The sequence below is a fragment of the Lipotes vexillifer genome, unplaced genomic scaffold, assembly GCF_000442215.2.
Source record: "Lipotes vexillifer unplaced genomic scaffold, Lipotes_vexillifer_v1.1 scaffold1362, whole genome shotgun sequence".
NCBI lineage: Eukaryota > Metazoa > Chordata > Mammalia > Artiodactyla > Lipotidae > Lipotes > Lipotes vexillifer.
The window spans coordinates 61091-81356 of record NW_006777552.1 but is presented as its reverse complement, the minus strand read 5'-3'; the positions used below and the strand labels follow the sequence as shown (position 1 = coordinate 81356).

The 20266-nt window shown below is 38.3% G+C and overlaps 1 protein-coding gene across 1 annotated transcript in view; it reads right to left on the bottom strand.

Annotated features, from left to right (window-relative positions):
• Window positions 1-1995: 1995 nt before the first annotated feature.
• Window positions 1996-20266, bottom strand: part of ZSWIM6 (zinc finger SWIM-type containing 6) — a 76795-nt gene continuing 58524 nt past the window's right edge. Inside the window, exons 7-13 of the mRNA XM_007451166.1 lie at window positions 17488-17634; window positions 16184-16444; window positions 12037-12172; window positions 8823-8980; window positions 8009-8172; window positions 6244-6325; window positions 1996-4720 (exon numbers count right to left, since the gene is read on the bottom strand). Coding sequence (XP_007451228.1) covers window positions 3858-4720; window positions 6244-6325; window positions 8009-8172; window positions 8823-8980; window positions 12037-12172; window positions 16184-16444; window positions 17488-17634 — 1811 coding nt within the window. The 3' untranslated portion in view covers window positions 1996-3857. The remainder of the gene's footprint in view (window positions 4721-6243; window positions 6326-8008; window positions 8173-8822; window positions 8981-12036; window positions 12173-16183; window positions 16445-17487; window positions 17635-20266) is intronic.

Sequence of the window (20266 nt, the reverse complement as noted above, 5' to 3'; positions counted from 1 at the left end):
TCCCTACATCTTCCTATCTTGTTGCTGACCACTTATTAAGTTCTGAAATAGCTGCCATTTAACAGTTTTATCAGCAATTTGGAAAAAGCTCAGTTCTCCTTTGCTACTATATTGTACTATTATAATATGGTGACTACAATAATTTAATAATTTTTTTCAACTGACTTAATATTTGAAAGTCATGAAACATTCATTTCCTCCCTGAAACTATAGCCTCTGTTCTCAAATGAAATCAGAAGTCGAGAGTCCAGGATTCAATTAAGAACAAATTCCGCCACCTTTGAGTTATCTAAGCTTGTCTCTTCCATTTCTCCTTCCTGCTATTCAAATTTTAACAATATCAGGGCTTTTTCTAGCACTGGTCCACTGGAAGGTGAGAGAACACGTACGTATCAAATTAGTGTGTCTACTTGGCCATGGTCCTAATCAAGGAGTTGAAGTCTTGGTAGTTCAAGAATGTTGACTAAAATGGGAGTGAGAAAGTACTGTGAGTTCACTTGCCCGACATCCTTGCTCTCCATCTCTTTTCTAAGGACCCATGATAATTTTAAGATTTCTCAGCAAACACAGTCAATGAACATCGGCTAATTTTCCATCAGCAAAGATCTCAAACTCTTTACTACTACACTATAAGTCACCTTTGTTCTTCCTATGATGCCACTCTCCTGACTTTTTAGAGTCCACTTCATTATGAAATGTTCTGGTGTTTTAATGGACCCACATGAATTTACATTTACCCTTAGGCAATGTCAACTTTCAAAAAACTAAGAATAAACTTGCAAAAAAGAACGAATTCTCATACCACTTTATAGTTTTGATTTTTTATTTCTACTTAGCACTAATGTGATTTTAATATGTCACCATGGATTCATTTATTTTAACTTCCACCCATTGACTTATTAACCTTTTCACATTTAAGACTGGATGTCAAAGAGAAACTTTTAAAATATTTCAAGGGATTGAATAGTCTGAAAGTTGTAGCTTTAAAAAGCGTATTTGTCAGTATTACTTCTGGGTATATATCCACGGGAATTGAAAGCAGAGTATCAAAGAGATATTTGCACATCCGTGTTCACAGCAGCACTATTCACAATAGCCTACAGGTGGAAGCAACTCAAATGTCCACTGACAGATGAATAAACAAAATGTGGTATACACATACAATGGAATACTACACAACTTTAAAAAAGGGAGGAAATCGTCTCCTGTGCTACAACACGGATGAAACTTGAGGACACCATACTAAGTGAAATAAGCCACTCATAAAAAGACAAATACTGCAATAATTCCACTTACATAAAGTCTCTAAGGCAACCAAACTCAGAAATGGAAAGCAGAATGGCAGTTACCAGGGTCTGGGGTATAGGGAGGAATAAGTTGTTGCTTAATAGGTATATAGTTCTGTAAGATGGGGAAGCCCTGGAGATCTGTTTCATGACAATGTGAATACACTCAGCACTACACACAACACTTAAAAATGGTTAAGGTGGTACATTTTACGATGTGGTTTTACCACACACACCAAAGACATATTTGCGTCATTTTGCATTTAGATTTTTGATGGAGATGGGGTGGGACAGGTGTTTATAATGTATATGTTGCATTTACCCCTTATATTGTAATTTCCTTTACACCACACACACAAAAAAAACCTCTAACAAACTTAGCATTTAATAAATATATCAAGTACTGAGCATCTTAAATAATAGTTTATTAGGGAAGAATGACCAAATGTACAGACTGAAGAAAAACTGGCTATTCTGTCCCATATTTTATCTTTGTGATTATCTGATTTATGTCTGTCTTTTCCACTAAGCAGAAAAGTAAGCTCCAGTGTCTGGTTTTATTCACCATTACATCTCCAGGGCCTAGAAAACAGTACATAAATATTTACTGAATGAATATGGTATTAAAACACTTGGAGATGTGGTAACACCCATGTCCATAATCACTGAATTCAAGCGTCATTAGAGATATACCATAAAGGAGGCAGAATCAACTTTCAAAAAACTAATTTTAATCAAAACAAAAATTGTTGATCATTAACAAGTTTATAAAACAGTGATTTAGTTACATAAATAAATTGATATCAGTGTATCAAATCTTAATTACTTTCAACTTCATGAGCATGTTTACATGGGTGATGAAGTACAACCTTTTTTTTTCTTTTTACCTATTATAATAAATAAAATGGAGCGCATGAAATAGTTCTTCTAAACAAAAATACCTACAAACATACCTCTAGCATGTTCTCTAATGAAGGGAACAAGAGACACTGGACAACTTTTGCACCAAAACATAAAAATTGCTTTAAAAAGCACAAGGTTACAGAACCATCAGCTAAAGTAAAGACACTATACTGTAACCAAAGTTGGTATTTAATAATATAATGAACAGTTTGGTAGTTAGATCTCCAGTTTGGTTATTTTAAAGCATTAAGACAAGGCAAGATAGAAGGCTGCTTTTGTTTTGAGTAATTCTAGAGAAAATAAAATATATTTAAAAAAAAGAAAGAAAACTGAAAAGTAGAACAGTCATACCTACACAACTTTCTGTCCTGCACAAAGTCAAAATACCTATGCAGAATAGATATATAATATATATAATGTTATTTGTGCACAAAGGTTAGCTTATTATTAGCTCACTGCAAAGGCGTAATGTATCAGATGTCAATTGTTTTGGAAAACATTTTGCGTTTTGTTAAAAGGATATTTCTTTTAAGTGTCCTAGGCTAGGAGGCACGAACCCCAGTTCCGGCATACTGTATATTCTTAATGCTAAGGCTTGCTGCTCTGGCTGTGTATTTTGTTGCCCCTCTTTATTCTAGTGCCTGTTACAAGCATGTGTGGTGTAGTGGTTGTGGTTGGTGTGTCTTGTGTCTGTGTGTATACATATATATATGTATACATAAGTTGTATAAATATATATACATATATAATTTCTCCCAATAGATCTCAGTCAAACCATGCAATCCAAAAGGTGGCTCTGCATAGATGCCCAGCATGGAGTTCACCGCCTGAGCCAACCCTGAAGCAAGGCGCACTTTTAGTCCTTCTGATAGGTTTTCTCTCAGTTTTTTTTTGTTTTTGTTTAAAACCAAGCTACTGCAGCTTCAAGTATTTTGCATTACATAGAATATTTTTTATAAATTAGTTAATGTTATATTTTCAATATTCAGACATATACTATAATATATATACAGTACAATAAATGCTCTCATTCTTTTTTTATTTTTATTTTTTTGATAAATCCCTGAGAATGTATGTTGACAGTCGCTAAGTTTCCACATGCACAAGCATTGTGTGCCATGCTTCTGGACGAACAGCACTGCAAAGCCACGTGGGTCAGCCTTTTAACTATTAGTATTTTCGTTTTGTTGGTTTGTTTAAATATGCTGAAAATGTAAAGATGAGTTACAAAGGAGTAAAGCTGAATCCATTCGAGGTACTTATCACAGGATGGAGGTGTTTTGTTTGGTTTTTAAAGCCATTTCAATTATTTTTTTTTTGAGGCTGTGAACGTATACAGAAAACAGGAGAGCTATGTGGACTTTTGCCACTTGACAACATATACTCAGTGTAAACCAAACCTTTTTAACCTCTCTCTCATACAAAACCAAAAAAACAAAACAAAAAAAGAATAAGAAAAATAATAAAATAAAAACAAAGAAAAAGGGAAGAAAATTAAAAACACACAAACTTTCACATGACAATTTAGTCTGCAAACGCAATATAACTATACACATATAATACCGGTGTGGCTCTGTTCTTTAAGTTAAAAAGGGTACAAAGGCAGGCTCAAGTAAAAACAAACTGTCCCCCCCATTCCCACCCCCACCCCCATTCATACAAGTTCTATCAACCAAACCTCTCCCGAACCAACATCATCAGTTTCTTTTTGCCTTTGTAGATTTGTTTCAGGTTGTCGATGAACTGTGTAAACTGAATGTGTCCATCGTGTGCCATTAAGAAGGTCTCTCGGGCCTTGCTGAGGAACTCTATAAACTCACTATAGTGCCGAGGACTGATGTGTGTGAGCCGTGAGTGTGTCGTGTTGATGTAGGCCCCGATTGTGGCATCCAAGAGTTGCCTCAAGGGGGCTTTGTCCAGTGACATGAGCTTACCAGAGTTCCTCCTTCCGTGAAGTCCCACCATGCCAGGAGTGGTCAGAGTGCATCTGCGCAAAATGTCTGACAGTACCGTTGCACACTTGACACTCTTGACCACCAGAGGTATTATAGCTGCAAGCTCATTTTTACCAAGGGAGTGGCTAAGCGCACAGGCCCACAAAACGTCATTAATGGCAGGGTGCGTGTCCTGATTGTAGCTCAGGTTAAGATGGGTCATGGCCAGGGTGGCCAGCTTGTAGGCCCTCATGGGGTACCCGCGGTGCTCCATGTACCGTGCTATTGTAAAGAGCTGGGTGTAGCTCATGCCAGTTGTAGCAGCGTCAAGAACAATTTGGTACGCCGTCTCAAAAGCTATGTGATCCTTTTCACACAGGGTCAGCGCGGAGAGGGCACAGTTCTGAGGGTCCTTCATAGCGCACTGCAATGCAAGTGTCCGGGCGCTGCTGGCCAGCTTTTCCTGCTGGTGGCAGTCCAGGTGGAGGCGGACGATGGTGCTGTTGGACATCACGGTGGTTGCAACAATACTTGTGGCTTCAGTGGGAGTAAAAAGCGTAAACCAGCTCTGCATGATGCTGTCCAGGGCATAAACACCTGCAAGGAGCACAGAGAAGCCCCATTACTGACGAGAGGCTGCCCAGAGGTCTTGCCTTATTTCCACTTTATAATCAATGCTTACATTGTTAACCATCACAGGACATGAGCTAGGTCAGAAAATCCTGTAAGGTAATGTGCCTGGGAGCAACCTTTTAGAATAAGGTTATTATAGATTGCTATTCAGTGAAATGCCTGAAAGGAACATGAACTTGCTGTTAATAAAGAACTAATCCTCTCGGCAGCTGGTATTTGCACTGTGCTGCTGCTTGCTTGCCTGCCATCGCAGACAATGGCTTTTTGCTAATGAGTTCTAGTTCACTGGGGCCTCCTGTCAGTTACCCACCACAGAATCTGAGTCAGAAAAACTACAACCCTCACCAAAATGGGGAGTTTTTATGTGGTCTGTGTGCCTGTGTGTAAGTTTAAAGTACACACAATACAAAGTGATTAAACACACAAAGAAGGAGGAAAATGTGACCTATAACCAAGAGAAAAGAGTCAACAGAAGCAGACATACAGACGACTCAGATGTTTGAAATGGATGACAAGGTCTTCAAAATAACCATTTTAAGTAAAGTACACAGATGCAATATGCCTCAGCTGTAGGAAAATCCTAAACGTGGGCCATTTAAAGCACAGGTACTAAATCTAAGAGAAATTAGGCCTATTTCTTGGTACAGGGGTAGGGGGAGTGGTGTGGCAGTTCTTGAACTGGTATTATCTTTGTATTGCTTCACTAAAGCATCACTTCAGTAATGTTTTTTTGTTTTTGTTTTTTTTGTGGTACGCGGGCCTCTTACCCCTGTGGCCTCTCCCATCGCGGAGCACAGGCTCCGGACGTGCAGGCTCAGTGGCCATGGCTCACCCCAGCCGCTCCGCAGCACGTGGGATCTTCCCGGACCGGGTCACGAACCCGTGTTCCCCGCATCGGCAGGCGGACTCTCAACCACTGTGCCACCAGGGAAGCCCGGGGATCTTCTTATGGTTACTACAAATTCTCACAAAGCTCACCTAAACCACACCCATGGTCATTTCTCTGTTGGATACCATGACGAATGCCCTCAGATGAAGAAAAAACTCAGTGCAACTAGATAACTTTATATTGTTTTCATTAAAGTGACCTGGACCATTAACCCACAGTCTAAAGTTAGTTCCAAAGATGGTTTGCTGCCTACCAAAGATTCACTCTGGAATATGAAACTGTAAACTTGATTATCACAAAAAGTTACTGAAAGCACCTTAAGTGTGACAGAACAGCTGAATAAAAAGCGTCTGCTCCCTGACTTATTCCATTTTAAGTAAGAGTTGGAGCCCCACAGATGTGACAGGAAGAGTGCAAGTGTGTATAACTGAAGGCTAACGGTGGGGTTCGGGGAAGAGAGCCCCTGTAGGTTGCCAGAAGGGGCAGAAGCCTTGGAGAAGTCAAGGTAAAGAAGTGAAAATGTTCTTCTCTGTACCTGGAAATAAGTGAAATCTGAGCACGAGGCGCCTTGGAGCGCCCCTGCCCCTGATTTACGTACCCACTTCAGTAGCGCACGTTACCAGCCACCTGACCATCTCCCGCCGGCGCCAGTTTAAGGTTGACAGTGTCATTCGCATAACCTATGAAGACAGGATAACAAAATGTTTTGGAAGATTATCCCTAAGTCAATGGAAAAAGAAAACAATTCATTCCAAGGTATAAATTACTAGGCAGACTCCCTACTACCAGGAGGACGGAGAGCCTTATTTGGAATAAAGCTGTGCATATGAGTTTGGACTTACCCTCAGCTCCCCTTGCTGGCTTTGCCCCAGCCTGGGAGGCAGGAGGTCTGTGTTCTACTCCTGGTAGGCCAACTGACTAGACGTGGCAACCTGGGCAAGTCACTCAATCGACCACTTCTCTCCTCTGCAAAATCCAGGGGCTGGACTGGCACATTGAACACAGCCCCACGCCCTCTTCTCTTCTCCAGCTTTAACATTCCATGGTTCTAAATTTCTGAGCCACCTCACGAATTAATTCTGACTAGGAACTCTCAGTTGGCAAAGAGATTTTTTTTTTTAAATAATTGTTTTAGTTATCCCTTCAATCTCTGGTTGTTCCTTCCTGGAGATTAATAAGATAACCCCAGGTCTATAGAAAGAAATCACCTTTGGCATCATTAGCAATCTAATTTTTTTTTTTACTTTCTAATAGATTCCAAGATAAAATTAACCATATCGTCCTGCTTCCCTCATTTTGTAAGATTCAGAGCATCTAGGGACGTAATACTCCTAAAGCTTTGGAAAGGTCCTATGGGATTCCTTCCTGGGTCCCAGGAAGAATGAGGCAGGGAGCAAGCTCTCGTAATCTGCCATTTACCAAAAAAAAAATCGGCCAGAATTCCAAATACCCAGAAAACTCATGTTAATGGTTCTTTCTGCATCATACCTTTAAGAGGAAAATGATAACAAAAATAAGCCAAACAACAAGAATTTATTTTTTAAAAGAAAACTTCTAAAACGTCATTGTATAGCTTAAATGCAATCTCCCATGCCCTCTGCTTGTAGAGTACTGTAAGTGGCAAGTGCATTTTTCTACAGTCTAATTCTTTAGTCCCCATACTTTAGAAAATTAGAAGATGACAATTTCTTTCACTGCTTTTTATGGAGGGGAACAACACAAATGTTAAGAGATTCCCTGAGAAAAGGAGAAATATAAACTTCAGTTCCTGGTTTATACAGTAATCTTTTCAGATACTATAAGGAAGCAAACATCTATCTGCATGACTAACTCAAAATGTCCTTGGTAATATGTCTAAGGCCTGCTGAAGCTGAAACTGGACCCCGGCCCAATCCCTCTTCCTTTACCCTAATTTTCTCAGGGTTAAAAAAAAGGAGTCAGAACTGTCCATCTATCATGAAAATGCAAACATCAGTAAATATCCATACTTCCTCTAAAAATTTAACCCTAACAAATGAATCGTTATTACACATGAGAGCTTTATTTAAGCCATGTATAGGAAGATCTCTTCTTCAATTCATTAAAGGAGAAACAGTGATGTTAAGGCTCTAATACAGAAGATGATTTTTTATTGAAAGACACAAACAGGGCTTCTAAAGGTACAGTCCTACACATGAGGCAGCAGTCCGGTTCAGGTGGGAATGACCACAACTGCGAAGCACAGTGCTCTCCTGAAGTCTAACAGATCTGTGCATCAAAGAGTCATGTACCTGCACTAAAAAATCCAAACAAACAGCAACACCCCAGGATGATGCTTTTATTTAGCAGTTCTTGGTGCCCCAGGAAAGACCACAGTCACATACCTGCAGGCCCAGCTCCAGAGACACCTTCAAAAGAGTGATGTCTGGCAAACTGTCCATGAGAGTTGCTATTTTAAATGCATCTTGGGCAAGCTTGAAGATGTGGGATGAGGAGTGAATGTTTTTCTGGATGGATTCTAATACTGTCTCCAGCCTCCGAACATCGCCTGCAACGAACAAGGGGAAACCAAATCAAAGCAAAGCAAGGCAAAGCAAAACAACAACAAAAATCACACAGCCACACACACACACACACACACACACACACACACACACACACACACACACACACACACACAGAGGGAGTTAAAAAAGGAACAAAACAAAACACAAAGTACAAGTTACTTTACATGAAATGTTCACGGATGGCACAGATGTTACAACTAAGTGTCCCAAGGTTATTGCATATCTATGAATCCCGGCTTCAGGAAAAAGATACACTGAGACACACCCTCATGACTAAAAGCGCATGTGAACCAGAACCAACATGAGATAGCAACTAGTTCTCTCAGGTTCCTGCTTTTTTATTTCTGGTGAATATTTCAGGGAGAAGAATCTGCCTCTGAAGCTCACCCACCATTTACATGGCATGGTAACTAAACCCAAACTCTGCCAGCAGCAAGTTTAATGATGCAGTTAAATGAGGAAAATGCCGGCTCAACTGAGTAGCACCTGTTTTGCTTCATAAGCTAACATCTAAAGAAAAGGATCCCTTACAACATAAGCACCATTACTGAGAATCTGATGGAAAACATGACCCTTAAAATAAAAAGGCAAACTAACAAAATAATCATGAGGCCTCAGGACAACCCAGTACCTTTGGCTGCAGTGAGCATAGTGGATGCCAGCTCGCACTGCTGGGATTCTATGTGGCTTAGAGTGAACCAACGAGGGTACCGGTTGGGAACAACGGATGCCATGTGGTGTGGACGGGTGAGGTCTCCCGCTGGAGCGGTGGATTCCAACACTAGCAACCTGTAATGACAAGACAAGGCAGGCGGCTCTTAGTTACCACTTGTCCATCACCCTGGCCACAGGGACTGCCCAGAAGCCAGAGGAGCAGGTAGATGCTGGGAGAGATTGTTCAGGTCCTCCGTGAGGGAAGAGCTGGTACAGCTACACTTTGCTGTCTGGATGCTGAAGTTACCTCATTAATTGCCCATCACCTAACCCTAAGAGTTTTCCTTTCTTTAGCATCATTCAGAAAATGGCAACATTCAAGGAAATTAAGACATGTAACAATGGAGAGGTTTGAAACACAAGTCTTAATGTTTACCTACTGTAAAATTTCTGAATCTTATCACTCATTAAAAAATCAAAAGAAACTGATAGTCAGGTGGATATTTAAAACTGAGATTACGACCGTTAGGAATCAATGTATAGCTGAGACAAATAAGTTTAACTTATTAAAACAAAGTAAGAAGTAAAACAAAAATGACTTGTTTCCATATATTCATACTTTCTGCATAATTAGTTCCTTATTACTTCAGAAATTTGTAGTTAGAAAATGTTCTATCAGTCATATCAGAAATGATGGATGCAAATGATCCAAGTATTTTTCCCTTGACAGTCTTGCATAAATTCAGCATGCTTTCTTATTTTAATCAGTGTATCTTTAAGAATATGTTGACAAATAAAGAACAACTATTGAAACAAAGCACATGCTTGGCGGTCTCTTTCAAATATAAATAAGCACCAAAGAGATTAGTAGAGTAGCTATAACTGCAATAATTTTTTTACAATCATCAAAACACTGACCTTCCCTCAAGTACACCAGTGTTAGGGACTGTGGAGTAAGAGCTGGGGACCAGGAGAAGTTAGCAGGGTCAGGGTGTGATGCTGGGCTTGGGGCCCTACCCAAAGCAATTATTGCTCTGGTAAGCCAAATCCCTCATTCCCTTTTCCTTTTATCTAGGGACAGAGATGCTAGCATTAGATGGTGGCAATTAAGTAGTAAGAATTTTGGTGGCGTTGCTATTTAGCTTTTTAAAAACCCAGACTATCCCTATATTCACAGGCAGATCCTTCCAGAGTTGCTGTAGAGCACACTGGTCAACGTCCCTGGAAAGATGAGAAAATGATTGTGAAAATGCCCTTCTTCAGTATCTCCCCTCTCTTTCTAGAAAGACTAAGAAGCAAGTAAGTTACCTGTCTCTTTTCCTTCCTGTTCCCCTGGCTGCTTTGAGATGCTCTAGTAGTTCACACCACCTCCCTCCCATGGCCATCCTTTGGCTGAGGGTGTGTGGCAGGTAGAAGAGAAGAGGTGGAAAACAATTCCCCTGTGCCCTGCTAGTGTCCCCCGTGAACGAACTGCCTGGGCAGCAACCAAGGGCGGACATAAATGAGTTTGAGTGTTAGAAAAGCAAGCCTCCCCACCTGAAAGATACCTTCACATAAGCCAGAACCACAGAGAAACCTTAGCTCTTTTACCCTTAAACTTTACAGTAACTGTAGCAATAGCATCTGGTGGCATCATAACATTAGTATCCTTCCCTTTACCACAGGAGCAGAATTGTTAGGATTTGAGTAAGTATAGAGCTGAACATCTGTCTTCACCTGATAACTTCCATTTCAGCTTCCCAAAATGGGAATAGGAATGTACTTATGAAACTGTGCTCTAAAATACAAACCAAGTGGTATAATTTGGTGGGGGGGACTTTTGCTTATGTTATTTTATTTTTTGATATTTTAAAAACAGACAAGAGAGAACTTTTAAGGTTCCTGTGATATGTTAATGAGATTTCATGTTGCCAAGGAAAGCATGTCAAATTAAAGGATGTCAGCCTCAATACACAATGACACACAGGTACACATATACACACACACAAATACAAACACACTCTATTGCTGCATAAAAGAGGCCTCCTGTGACTTATAAGCTATACTCATACAGGAAAGGCATTGTTTTTGAATCCATTACACTGGCTGCAGAGATAGTATCTTCGATGAAAAGTTTCTGTGGAGTCAAACTGTTCTCCAGCACCTCAAGCTTTTAGGTGTGTACGTGGTTTGTCTTTAGGTGGCAATAACAGGGTCTAATCGGCACTTTAACAAAAGTGTGTTAATTAAAGAGTTGCACAACAATGTAAATGTACTTAGTGCCACTGAACTGTACAGTTAAATATGGTTGAAATGGTATGTTTTATATTATGTGACTTTTACCACAATAAAAAAAAATTTTTTTTAAGTGTGTTAATTTAAAAAAAAGACAAAAGGAAAAAAGCTCATGTTTTAAGAAAGGTAGATATTCCTTTCAGGTCCTTAAAGTTTAAAAGGCTATATATAAGACTGAAAAATTTAATCTTGAGTTCATTAAAAAATATTCAGCTAGAACAAATTTGCGATAAAAATAATTATTTTGTGAACTGACTTTTTAAAAGGAGAGTGAAAACAGAAAGGTCAGCAGCAGAGAATGTGTTCTAATTGTTATTACTGAAAAGGAGGGACTGAGGGGCGGATGGAAACAAAGCCGAGGCGAACGAATCCTGGAAGACCCCTAAATAGCGAGGGCTTCAACACTAGATACAGCTCCCATCTTCTCTCATCCTCCAGTGGAGCTTAAAGGTGTTTCGGTGCTAGGATGGCTTTCCTACACTACTGATGGAATGTGTAATCACAGCCGGTGTGAAGGGCTCTCTCAATTATTATATTCAGTCAAGTATACGTGTTATTTACCACTGCTTCAATAATTTTTTCTAAACAGTTAACGTTATTTAGGAAGGTTTCAACTGTTGCTGCCTTGTGGTTAAACTTGGCCTGAAGTTGCTCTCTAGTCCCAAATTCTAGCTTCAAGAAAAAGCAGGATAAAGCCACCATGAACATGAGTGACGGCAGACAAGAATACCATTCTTCCCTTACTTTAAAACAAAAGCCAAACAAGCCAACAAACCACCACCACCACAACCCAAGAAGCTTTTTTTAGTTTTTCTGCTGCCTACAAGAAAAATGAATGAATGAGAAGTCAGTTAACAGCCATTTTTCCCAGTGGGGGATTTGGATTGTCTCTGCCCGGCGGGGCTGTGAATACGTACCGCATTGCTCTCAGTGCAATTTTGTATGCCAATTCAGCATCATGAGGTAGGAGAGAGGTGAAGAGATACTTGGCAAATGTGTGCATTGGAACGCTCTCCCGATGGATTATTTCGCCTAAACCACTATATGGTCCGGCTGTAGGAAGAGAGTATACACATTTTACATTCCTAAAAAAGGAACTAAGACTTCTTGTAAAGTATAGTTTAAATTTTTTATGTAAAGTTATAAACAATGCTAATCTAGTTAAGAATGTAATCTAAGTGACATAGTAGAAACGAATACAATTCTTAGTAAAATGATTCTACAGGGTAGAGTATACGATATCAAATTCACTTCAGGAACAATTCCCTGTGCCACAGCTAAAAGGAGAATCACAGAACTATGGGGGCAGAACTTTTTCACATTATAACTGCTTCAGAGAAATAAACACTCCAAAGCAGGAAACCTCACTGAATTTAAGAAAGACCCTATCTCAGTGTGTGATATCTGAGCATCCAGATTTTCAAATACACAGATGACTCTACAGCTTAACTTTGGAACCTGCCCCAGCCCCAGTCAGTCTTAGGGGCACAAATAAGCCAGGTTTCCAGAAAAGAGTTCTCTGTTTCAGGGGGAGGGATAGGGAGGATTCTGAACCACAAATCCCAATACAAAGACTTTAAATATTGTTGCTTCTAATAAGCAGAAATAGATATTAATTCTCATAAAGGATTAATAATAAAAGACCAGAATAATACTCACCGTAGGCAAAAGAAAAAAAAATTAAAGTAACTGATTCTACCACTATTTGGACTTCAAAAGACCAATTTTAAAAGTAAAATTATATTGAAACTGTCAAAATTCATTTCTTACTAAGTTGTGACAGGCATGGTGGCAAAGCTGACTTCCCCTGTGTGCTCTCTGAATGCTACCCTAAGAAGGACGAAACCAACTTTGAAAATAAATTTTGAAAGGAAACCACAGTGGTTAGTTCAACTACTTTCCGCTTAGGTGCTGTGAGGTTTAGTTACTGTGAAGTGTTTTATAAATTAGTTTCCATGTCACCTTTGGGTAGCATCGGTTTCATGACTTCTACAATTATGAATCATGACACTACTGCTCAAAGGACATAATACATTTGTTTTCCATGAGAAAAATAAGTCTGGTGAAGAGTTTAGAATGCAAGAAATGCAGTTCAGAGGAAATGGTGAGAGGAGTTACTGAATTGGGCACTGAGTAGGAGCATGATACATTTTAGATCATTTTAACAGAAGTTTTCTTTGTTTTGTTTTTTGTTTTGTGGTACGCGGGCCTCTCACTGTTGTGGCCTCTGCCGTTGCAGAGCACAGGCTCCGGACGCAAAGGCTCAGCGGCCATGGCTCACGGGCCCAGCCGCTCTGCGGCATGTGGGATCCTCCCGGACCAGGGCACGAACCCGTGTCCCCTGCATCGGCAGGCGGACTCTCAACCACTGCGCCACCAGGGAAGCCCCAGAAGTTGTTTTTAAATTTCATTGTTTTATTCTTTGGTTAGTATATTTGAATTGTTCCTTATTAAAGTACTTTGAAAGTCATGTAAATAACTTATTTTTTTACCTAGACAAATTAAAATCCATCCTAGATTTCTAATTTTATCAAATCTATTAATCTTTTTTTCTTTTTTTTGTCTTTAAGACATTTAAAAATGTCTTAGTGATCTGATATTCTTCAAAAGCTGATAAGGCATTACAGTTTTACCTTTAGTTCATATAATGGGGCCAGATTATTTGTTTTATTATAGAATGTTTGCCCTCCCCCCAAATTCATACGTTAAAGCTGCAACTCTCAATGTGACTGGAAGATAAGGCCTTTATGGAGGTAATTAAGGTTAAATGAGGTCATAGGGGCCTTGACCTGGTCCAACAGAATTAGTGACCTATGAGAAGAGACAGAAAGAGTGACCTCTGTCTCTGTCTTGTGAGGGCTCAGGGAGAAGGCAGCCATCTGCAAGGCAGGAAGAGGGCCCTCACCAGAAACTGAATTAGCCAGTACCTTGACCTTGGACTTCTCAGCCTCCAGAACTGTGAGAAATAAATTTCTATTGTTGAAGCCACCTAACCTGTAGTATTTTTTAATGGCAGCCTGAGCAGATTAAGACATTAACTCTATTTTTTTAAGGATTAATTATAGCAAACTTGTATATTTTCCATCTTCATTTCTCTTCCATTTCCTTTCAGTGTTTCCCTTGTACCATCAAGTTCCCTTTTTATTAAACTATGCAGGGAAGGCCAGGATGCATAATCAACATAATAACACCTCCCAACAAGCAGAACATTCAGTCAGGTATCACAGAATTATTTGTTGATTAATAGTCAGTGTAATGCCTGAACTCTGGTGTACTGAAAAATGAAAAACTGAAATTTGAAATCTAAGTTCCCCAGAAGTGCTTTTCCAATATGCCAATTGATTCAATGTGCCCATACTGTGTCCAGAAGTGATTTAACACTCAGCAACAAAATACAGGGTTGCTGCTTCCTCTTTTTCCGATACCTGAGTCTGCTAACTAAATTGCCCCTGAAATTCACAGAGTATAAGTGTATGAAGACCTTGGTGCCCAGTGCAGTCTTCTCAGTCATGGAGTGCTTATCTTTTGGAGTTTATAGAAATGGTCCCTTGGCTTCCCCTTGGACTTCTTCCTGTCCTGCACCAACCACTCTTTGGGGCCTAACAAGGTTGGGAAAAGAGAGGAGCATGGGGTGGGTCATCAGCCCTCCTTACAGAGCACAGTTCTCACTAAAATGTTTAATGGGGAGGTATGGACTAAGCAAAGACTAAGACAAAGTTAAAAAATATTCATGAGTAATGAACACGGAGACATTTAAAAAGGTAAGTGATGAACAGATATCAGACACTACCAACTTTGAAAACCACACATCCTCATCTTTTCCCTCAGTATAATGAAAATCATAAGGCAGTTACCAAGAGTTAACTAAGAGCCAGCATAGAAAAGTTCATGGCTAGTGATATTGCTTATATCAAAAGGAAATATATGACAGGAAACTGAAACAGTAATGAAAGGATCAAGATCATTTGAAATTTGTCAAGATGGGCTTTTATCTTTAGGGAAGAAAAACTTCAGGAGAGTGCTTCAAAAAATTATTAGGAATTTTTACCAAAATTAAGCATGTTTTTATTCAGAAGAATATTTCCCCTTTAAGGTGCACTTCTAAAACACATAAATGTATAATATATTTAATGAAAATATTTTTTCCAAATAGATCTTTAGGTTTGGACATATAAAAAGTTTTGAAATGCTATTTTCTCTAAATCCCTTCCCTATATATAGCCATTCTGAATATAAGATGAAGATACCGTACTGTATGAGCTTATTAATCACAGAGAAATCCACAGAAATAACACACATGTACTTGAGAGACAGAAGCAGTTTAAAAGATTTGACATCACCTAAATCTGTGTAAAAGATCAGGCTACCACATTAATTACACTTATTCTTTTCAAGAAAAAAAAAAAAACATTAAAAAAAAAATAATGCCATCCAAAATTTGTTAGGCCCTTTAGCTCTTGACCTTATAGAAAGAAGAAAACTAGACTTTGCCTTAGTGATTCTATGAAACCTTTACTTTGATGAATGTATACCTAATGTATTCTCTGAAATAATTAGTGCAGTGGAAATTCACTTCTGCAGTCTTTGGTCCTTTGTCAGCATGTGCAAATGACATGTTCAAAACCCAGACATCATTGTAACAGCCAATAATTTGGAGAAATGCCAGCCAATTTCCATTTTATTACTTAATTGATCAAGCAAAGAGGAACATGGCTACCAGCAATAACTCACTAAATATCAAACTTGCATTTATCTCAGGAACAACACAGACTAAATAAAAACAGTCCTTTTTAAAGCTGGTGGCATTTAAATGGGGCTCATTTCTAGCAGGTTATCTTACATGACCACCTAAATCAAATGATAAACATGTAAACGTCTGAACTTTTTTATTAAGTGATACTATTTGTTGGAAAGTGAACATGCCTATGACACTCAGTGACCATACCAATCAAGATAACCACCATATTAAGTGTACTCCCAACATAAACTGTACTCCCAACATAAGAAAGCTGGGTGGCTAAATAAAACGGGCTAAACAAGTGAGAAAGTTCTTTATCATACTACCTTCTAGTAGGAAGACTGCTTGCTTGCGAAAAATTTTCACCAGTGTGTCATCCAATTCAATTTCCTGAAGCTTGGAAATGAGCTGCTCCTCATTCCGGCAAACCTTCTCTTGGGTATACAGCCCATCTGGCATAATACGCTGCTGTCCCAGCCCTATTAGGGCTACTTCCACAGCTAGCGTTAAATAGGATTCCCCTTCTTCTAAGAATTTGTGTGCAGGTAGATGCTGGTATTCCAGAGACTTGCACTGTCCCATATTCTCTGTCACAAAAGAAATCAGAATTCAGAAACTACTTTTGCAGGTACCCTGATAAGTACGATCTATTTTACCTAGTACTCTTAAATAAATTACTGACTTAATTCCAATAAAGCCAGAAAACCATGTTTCTTAGGTTAAAGTATGTAGTTTTCCAATATCTTTTAAAAAAATGACCATGAATGACTAAATGTGTATGTTCTGGGGGATAGAATATTACAAATATTTTTCTCTCACGAAAAATGAATCACCAAAGAAAACTATAAATCTAAGAAGAGATACTAAGCATACCTAAGAGTAAACAAATTTTTAATTGAATGAGTAAAATTACATGATGACTGCAATAGTTATCAATTTTTTAAAGCCTGGCATTAAAAAAATTTTTCCATACTTTTATCACAATGTTGTAATTTATAACAAAAATGGTAGAGAATACAACATATATGTAACTCAATTCCATGGTCCTTTTTGTTATCAAAGAGTCATCAGTTATCACAAGAGAAGGATTCTTTGAGGATTCTCTTATCTCTGTTAAGGTGTTTCTATTAGAAATCCTTAACAAACTTCAACTGTCCAACTCCCAAGAAAAGTGGATTCAAAGTCATACCATACCCTCACCCTCCTGATAGAGTTTGGGTCACCCATAATCCATGAAGGCAACCACCACAGGCTAGATGCTTAACTCTCCAAGCTAATCCAACCATGGGAGTAGTGAAGGGACAATCCTTCCCTCCCACATGATGTACATCCTTATTTTATATCTTTACACTGGAAAATAGTCATAAATGCAGATAAATTCTTAGATTCATTGACTAGAAGGGAATAAATATTTTTAGGTTCTTGACACATGCTGCCAATTGTCAACTCTAAGACTTTTCCCATTTTGTAGGAGCCTGCCTGAAAAGTGAGCACCCTTTCTTGCGAACTGCTAGTACTGTTAACTATATGGATTCATAAAACAAACTGTGAAGAAAAACAATGACCAATGATGAATGCCATTCAGGGTTTAGGGGAAAAAAGCACATGAGACAAATGTTAATGGTTTTACCTGTAAAATCTGAGAACACAGGGAAGCTTTCATCATCAGTGCGGCAGGCTTCCATTAGGCTGCTGAAAAGAGTGCCCACGGGGTCCAGGGGGTGTCCAACCCAGCCCTCCAGATTGGTTATTGAGGTTATGCTTTTATGGGGTAGCTCTGTGTAAGAAAAGGGAATTGAGACATGGAGAGAAGTAGAGGACAGAAAGGCTTTACCATTTCCAGCATCCTGACAAATTAATACTAAATTCAATTCAAAATTCCTCTTTAATTAAAAAACAAGGGTACATAAAATCCCCAACCTGTGAACTATTTTAAGTTCTAAAGGTTCCTCTGTGAATCAATATAAATGGTGCTAACTTCCCAAGACAGCTCTCAAACATCTATTTAATTCATATGCCCAGGCTACTAGGTTAACATTACTACTTACACTATTAAATTATGATGTATGAGGAAAATGAATTCTAAATTTTTACCTGAGAAGCTAAGGACAACTCTCCTCACTTCCTAGGAGTGGCTTTCGAGAGAACTAAGAAGTCCCCCTGGAATTATCATTGGATAACTAAATAACTCTACAACTACGTTAAGAAGGTGCTCTCAGAGTCAGTGCTCACTGGGTTATCTAAAATGGAGTCTAGAAGGCAGCTGTACCCTGGGTCGGACTTGAACTTCTGTATGAATATTTATTAAATTACTCCCCTATCACCTTACAAAAATCTTCCTTATCGTGGATCTGTAAGTCATTTAAGAGAGGACCTTTGCCACAAAGGGGAACTATAGCAGAAGATAACATATAATTTGGATGAAACATATCCTTTTCATTTTCCTCACGTAATGTTAGAACTTTCAAGTTCTCAAGTTAGAGTGCTGAGAGAAAAGCTGCAAATATTTTAAGGTATATTCCATTATTGTAAACAATGCAATATTTTACATCTAAGTGTTTACTAAAGTTATAAATAATAGTGGTTCCTTCTTAAAGGAAACTATAATAAAATCTATATATAATATAAAATATACAAGAAAAATATTGGCTTGTAAATAGCTAAAAAGCCATTCTGCAAGTTCAGTATTCCTTTAGAAGTCTTCTGTTTTGGACTATCAACTATTAGTACATAAAAATAAAGCATGACCTGGCACAATGTATTAAAATTTATAGAAGGTGGGTACTAGATTCCTTGGAAAGGTCTTTCCCTTCAATTTCTGTCACTGGCTTTCATATACACAACCAGGATGAAAACAGAAACATGAGCATCACTCTTAGGAACAAGTTTCTCTCTCTCTCTCTCTCTTTCTCTCTCTCTCTCTTTTGTCTCTCTCTCTCTCTCTCTCTCTCTCTCTCTCTCACACACACACACACACACACCCCTTTCTCCATCCCATCTCCATTCTTCCTGGACCAGGAAATTCTTCAGCAGCCTTGAGACCCATTACACTGACCCACATATATATTTATAAATAGACTTACTGTGGTGATCATTTCAAAATATATAAATATGGAATCATTATGCTGTACACGTGAAACTAATATGTTATATGTCAAATATATCTCAATTTTTAAAAAAGCTGACATATCATGCCAAATAATATTGAAAATGTACAAGATACTTCATTTACTAATCTTGGCCCCATAAGAAATAACTGTTATAGCAACTTGGAATTGTAAGTTACCAAAAACCTATTCTTTGAATGTGGACAAACAAAAAGAAAGTAGGGAAAGATATAACTATACAGTGCTAGTAAAGAATAGTCTGAAATTAAAGTTTTCATTGTGTGCAGGATAAAAGAGAAATGAGTCTGAAGACCTCAAAGACAATCAAAGGAGTCTATCTTAACATGTGTTCCAACTTACCTACATGAACTAACACTTTTACACTTTGTATTTCTTAGATATTGTAACATTTTAATTAAACTAACTTTTAAAACATTTCTGCGTAAAGATCAACATGAATTTCAAAACTCTGATAATCATCGTGAGCAAAAGCTCTCCTGTTGCAGTATAAAAAGTACTTCACTCTCTCTTAGCCTGAGTATTTCAATCTTTTATACTTTTCAGAAGTAAATGTCTTTTGGCCATAGACTGTGTGTGTTTAGGGGAAGGGAGATTTCAGAAAAACTCTGCAAAGGGCCAAGCAACATATTTTGTAAATACAGCTGGTAACCAGTGTTGATATGACAAACACAAAGAACTGGACAAAGTAATGATTGTTGGGGATATCACATCCCAATCCCATCTGAGCTCCCCCTTCCTTGGTTCCAATGGTAACTTTGGAATTTTCTTTCATCATATAAATGATAATGTTAACATTTTTAATACTTCCAATGTAGAGGATATCAAAAATGACAACAAACACTCGCTCCAATCTCCAGCCCACTTCAACAACAACTGATAATTTTAAGCTGTACCCTAGATGTGTGTAAAATCACCCAAGGAATAAAACAAAAACATAAGCAAAAAAACACCACAACTAAAACTACTTGTCTCTGAATAAGATACAAAATTCCAGAGTAAAAACAAAACAATCCTACCAAAGAAAAATTAAAAGATTTATACCTACAGAAGAAAAAGAAGTGCACGGATTAATCAGAAAAAGCATACATATGTCTTTCTTTTGATCAGGGCCTATGCACGTTACAACCCTTTTGCAATTACTACTACTAAGTAATGCTTATTTAAAATTTAAAAGATTAATAAACTGAGATAAAGAGGAGTTAAATGTATACTGTCAGTTGACAGCTCATCGAATGTTATTTACAGAATTTGAAAAATCCAGTTCTGTTTGTTTTATTTCTT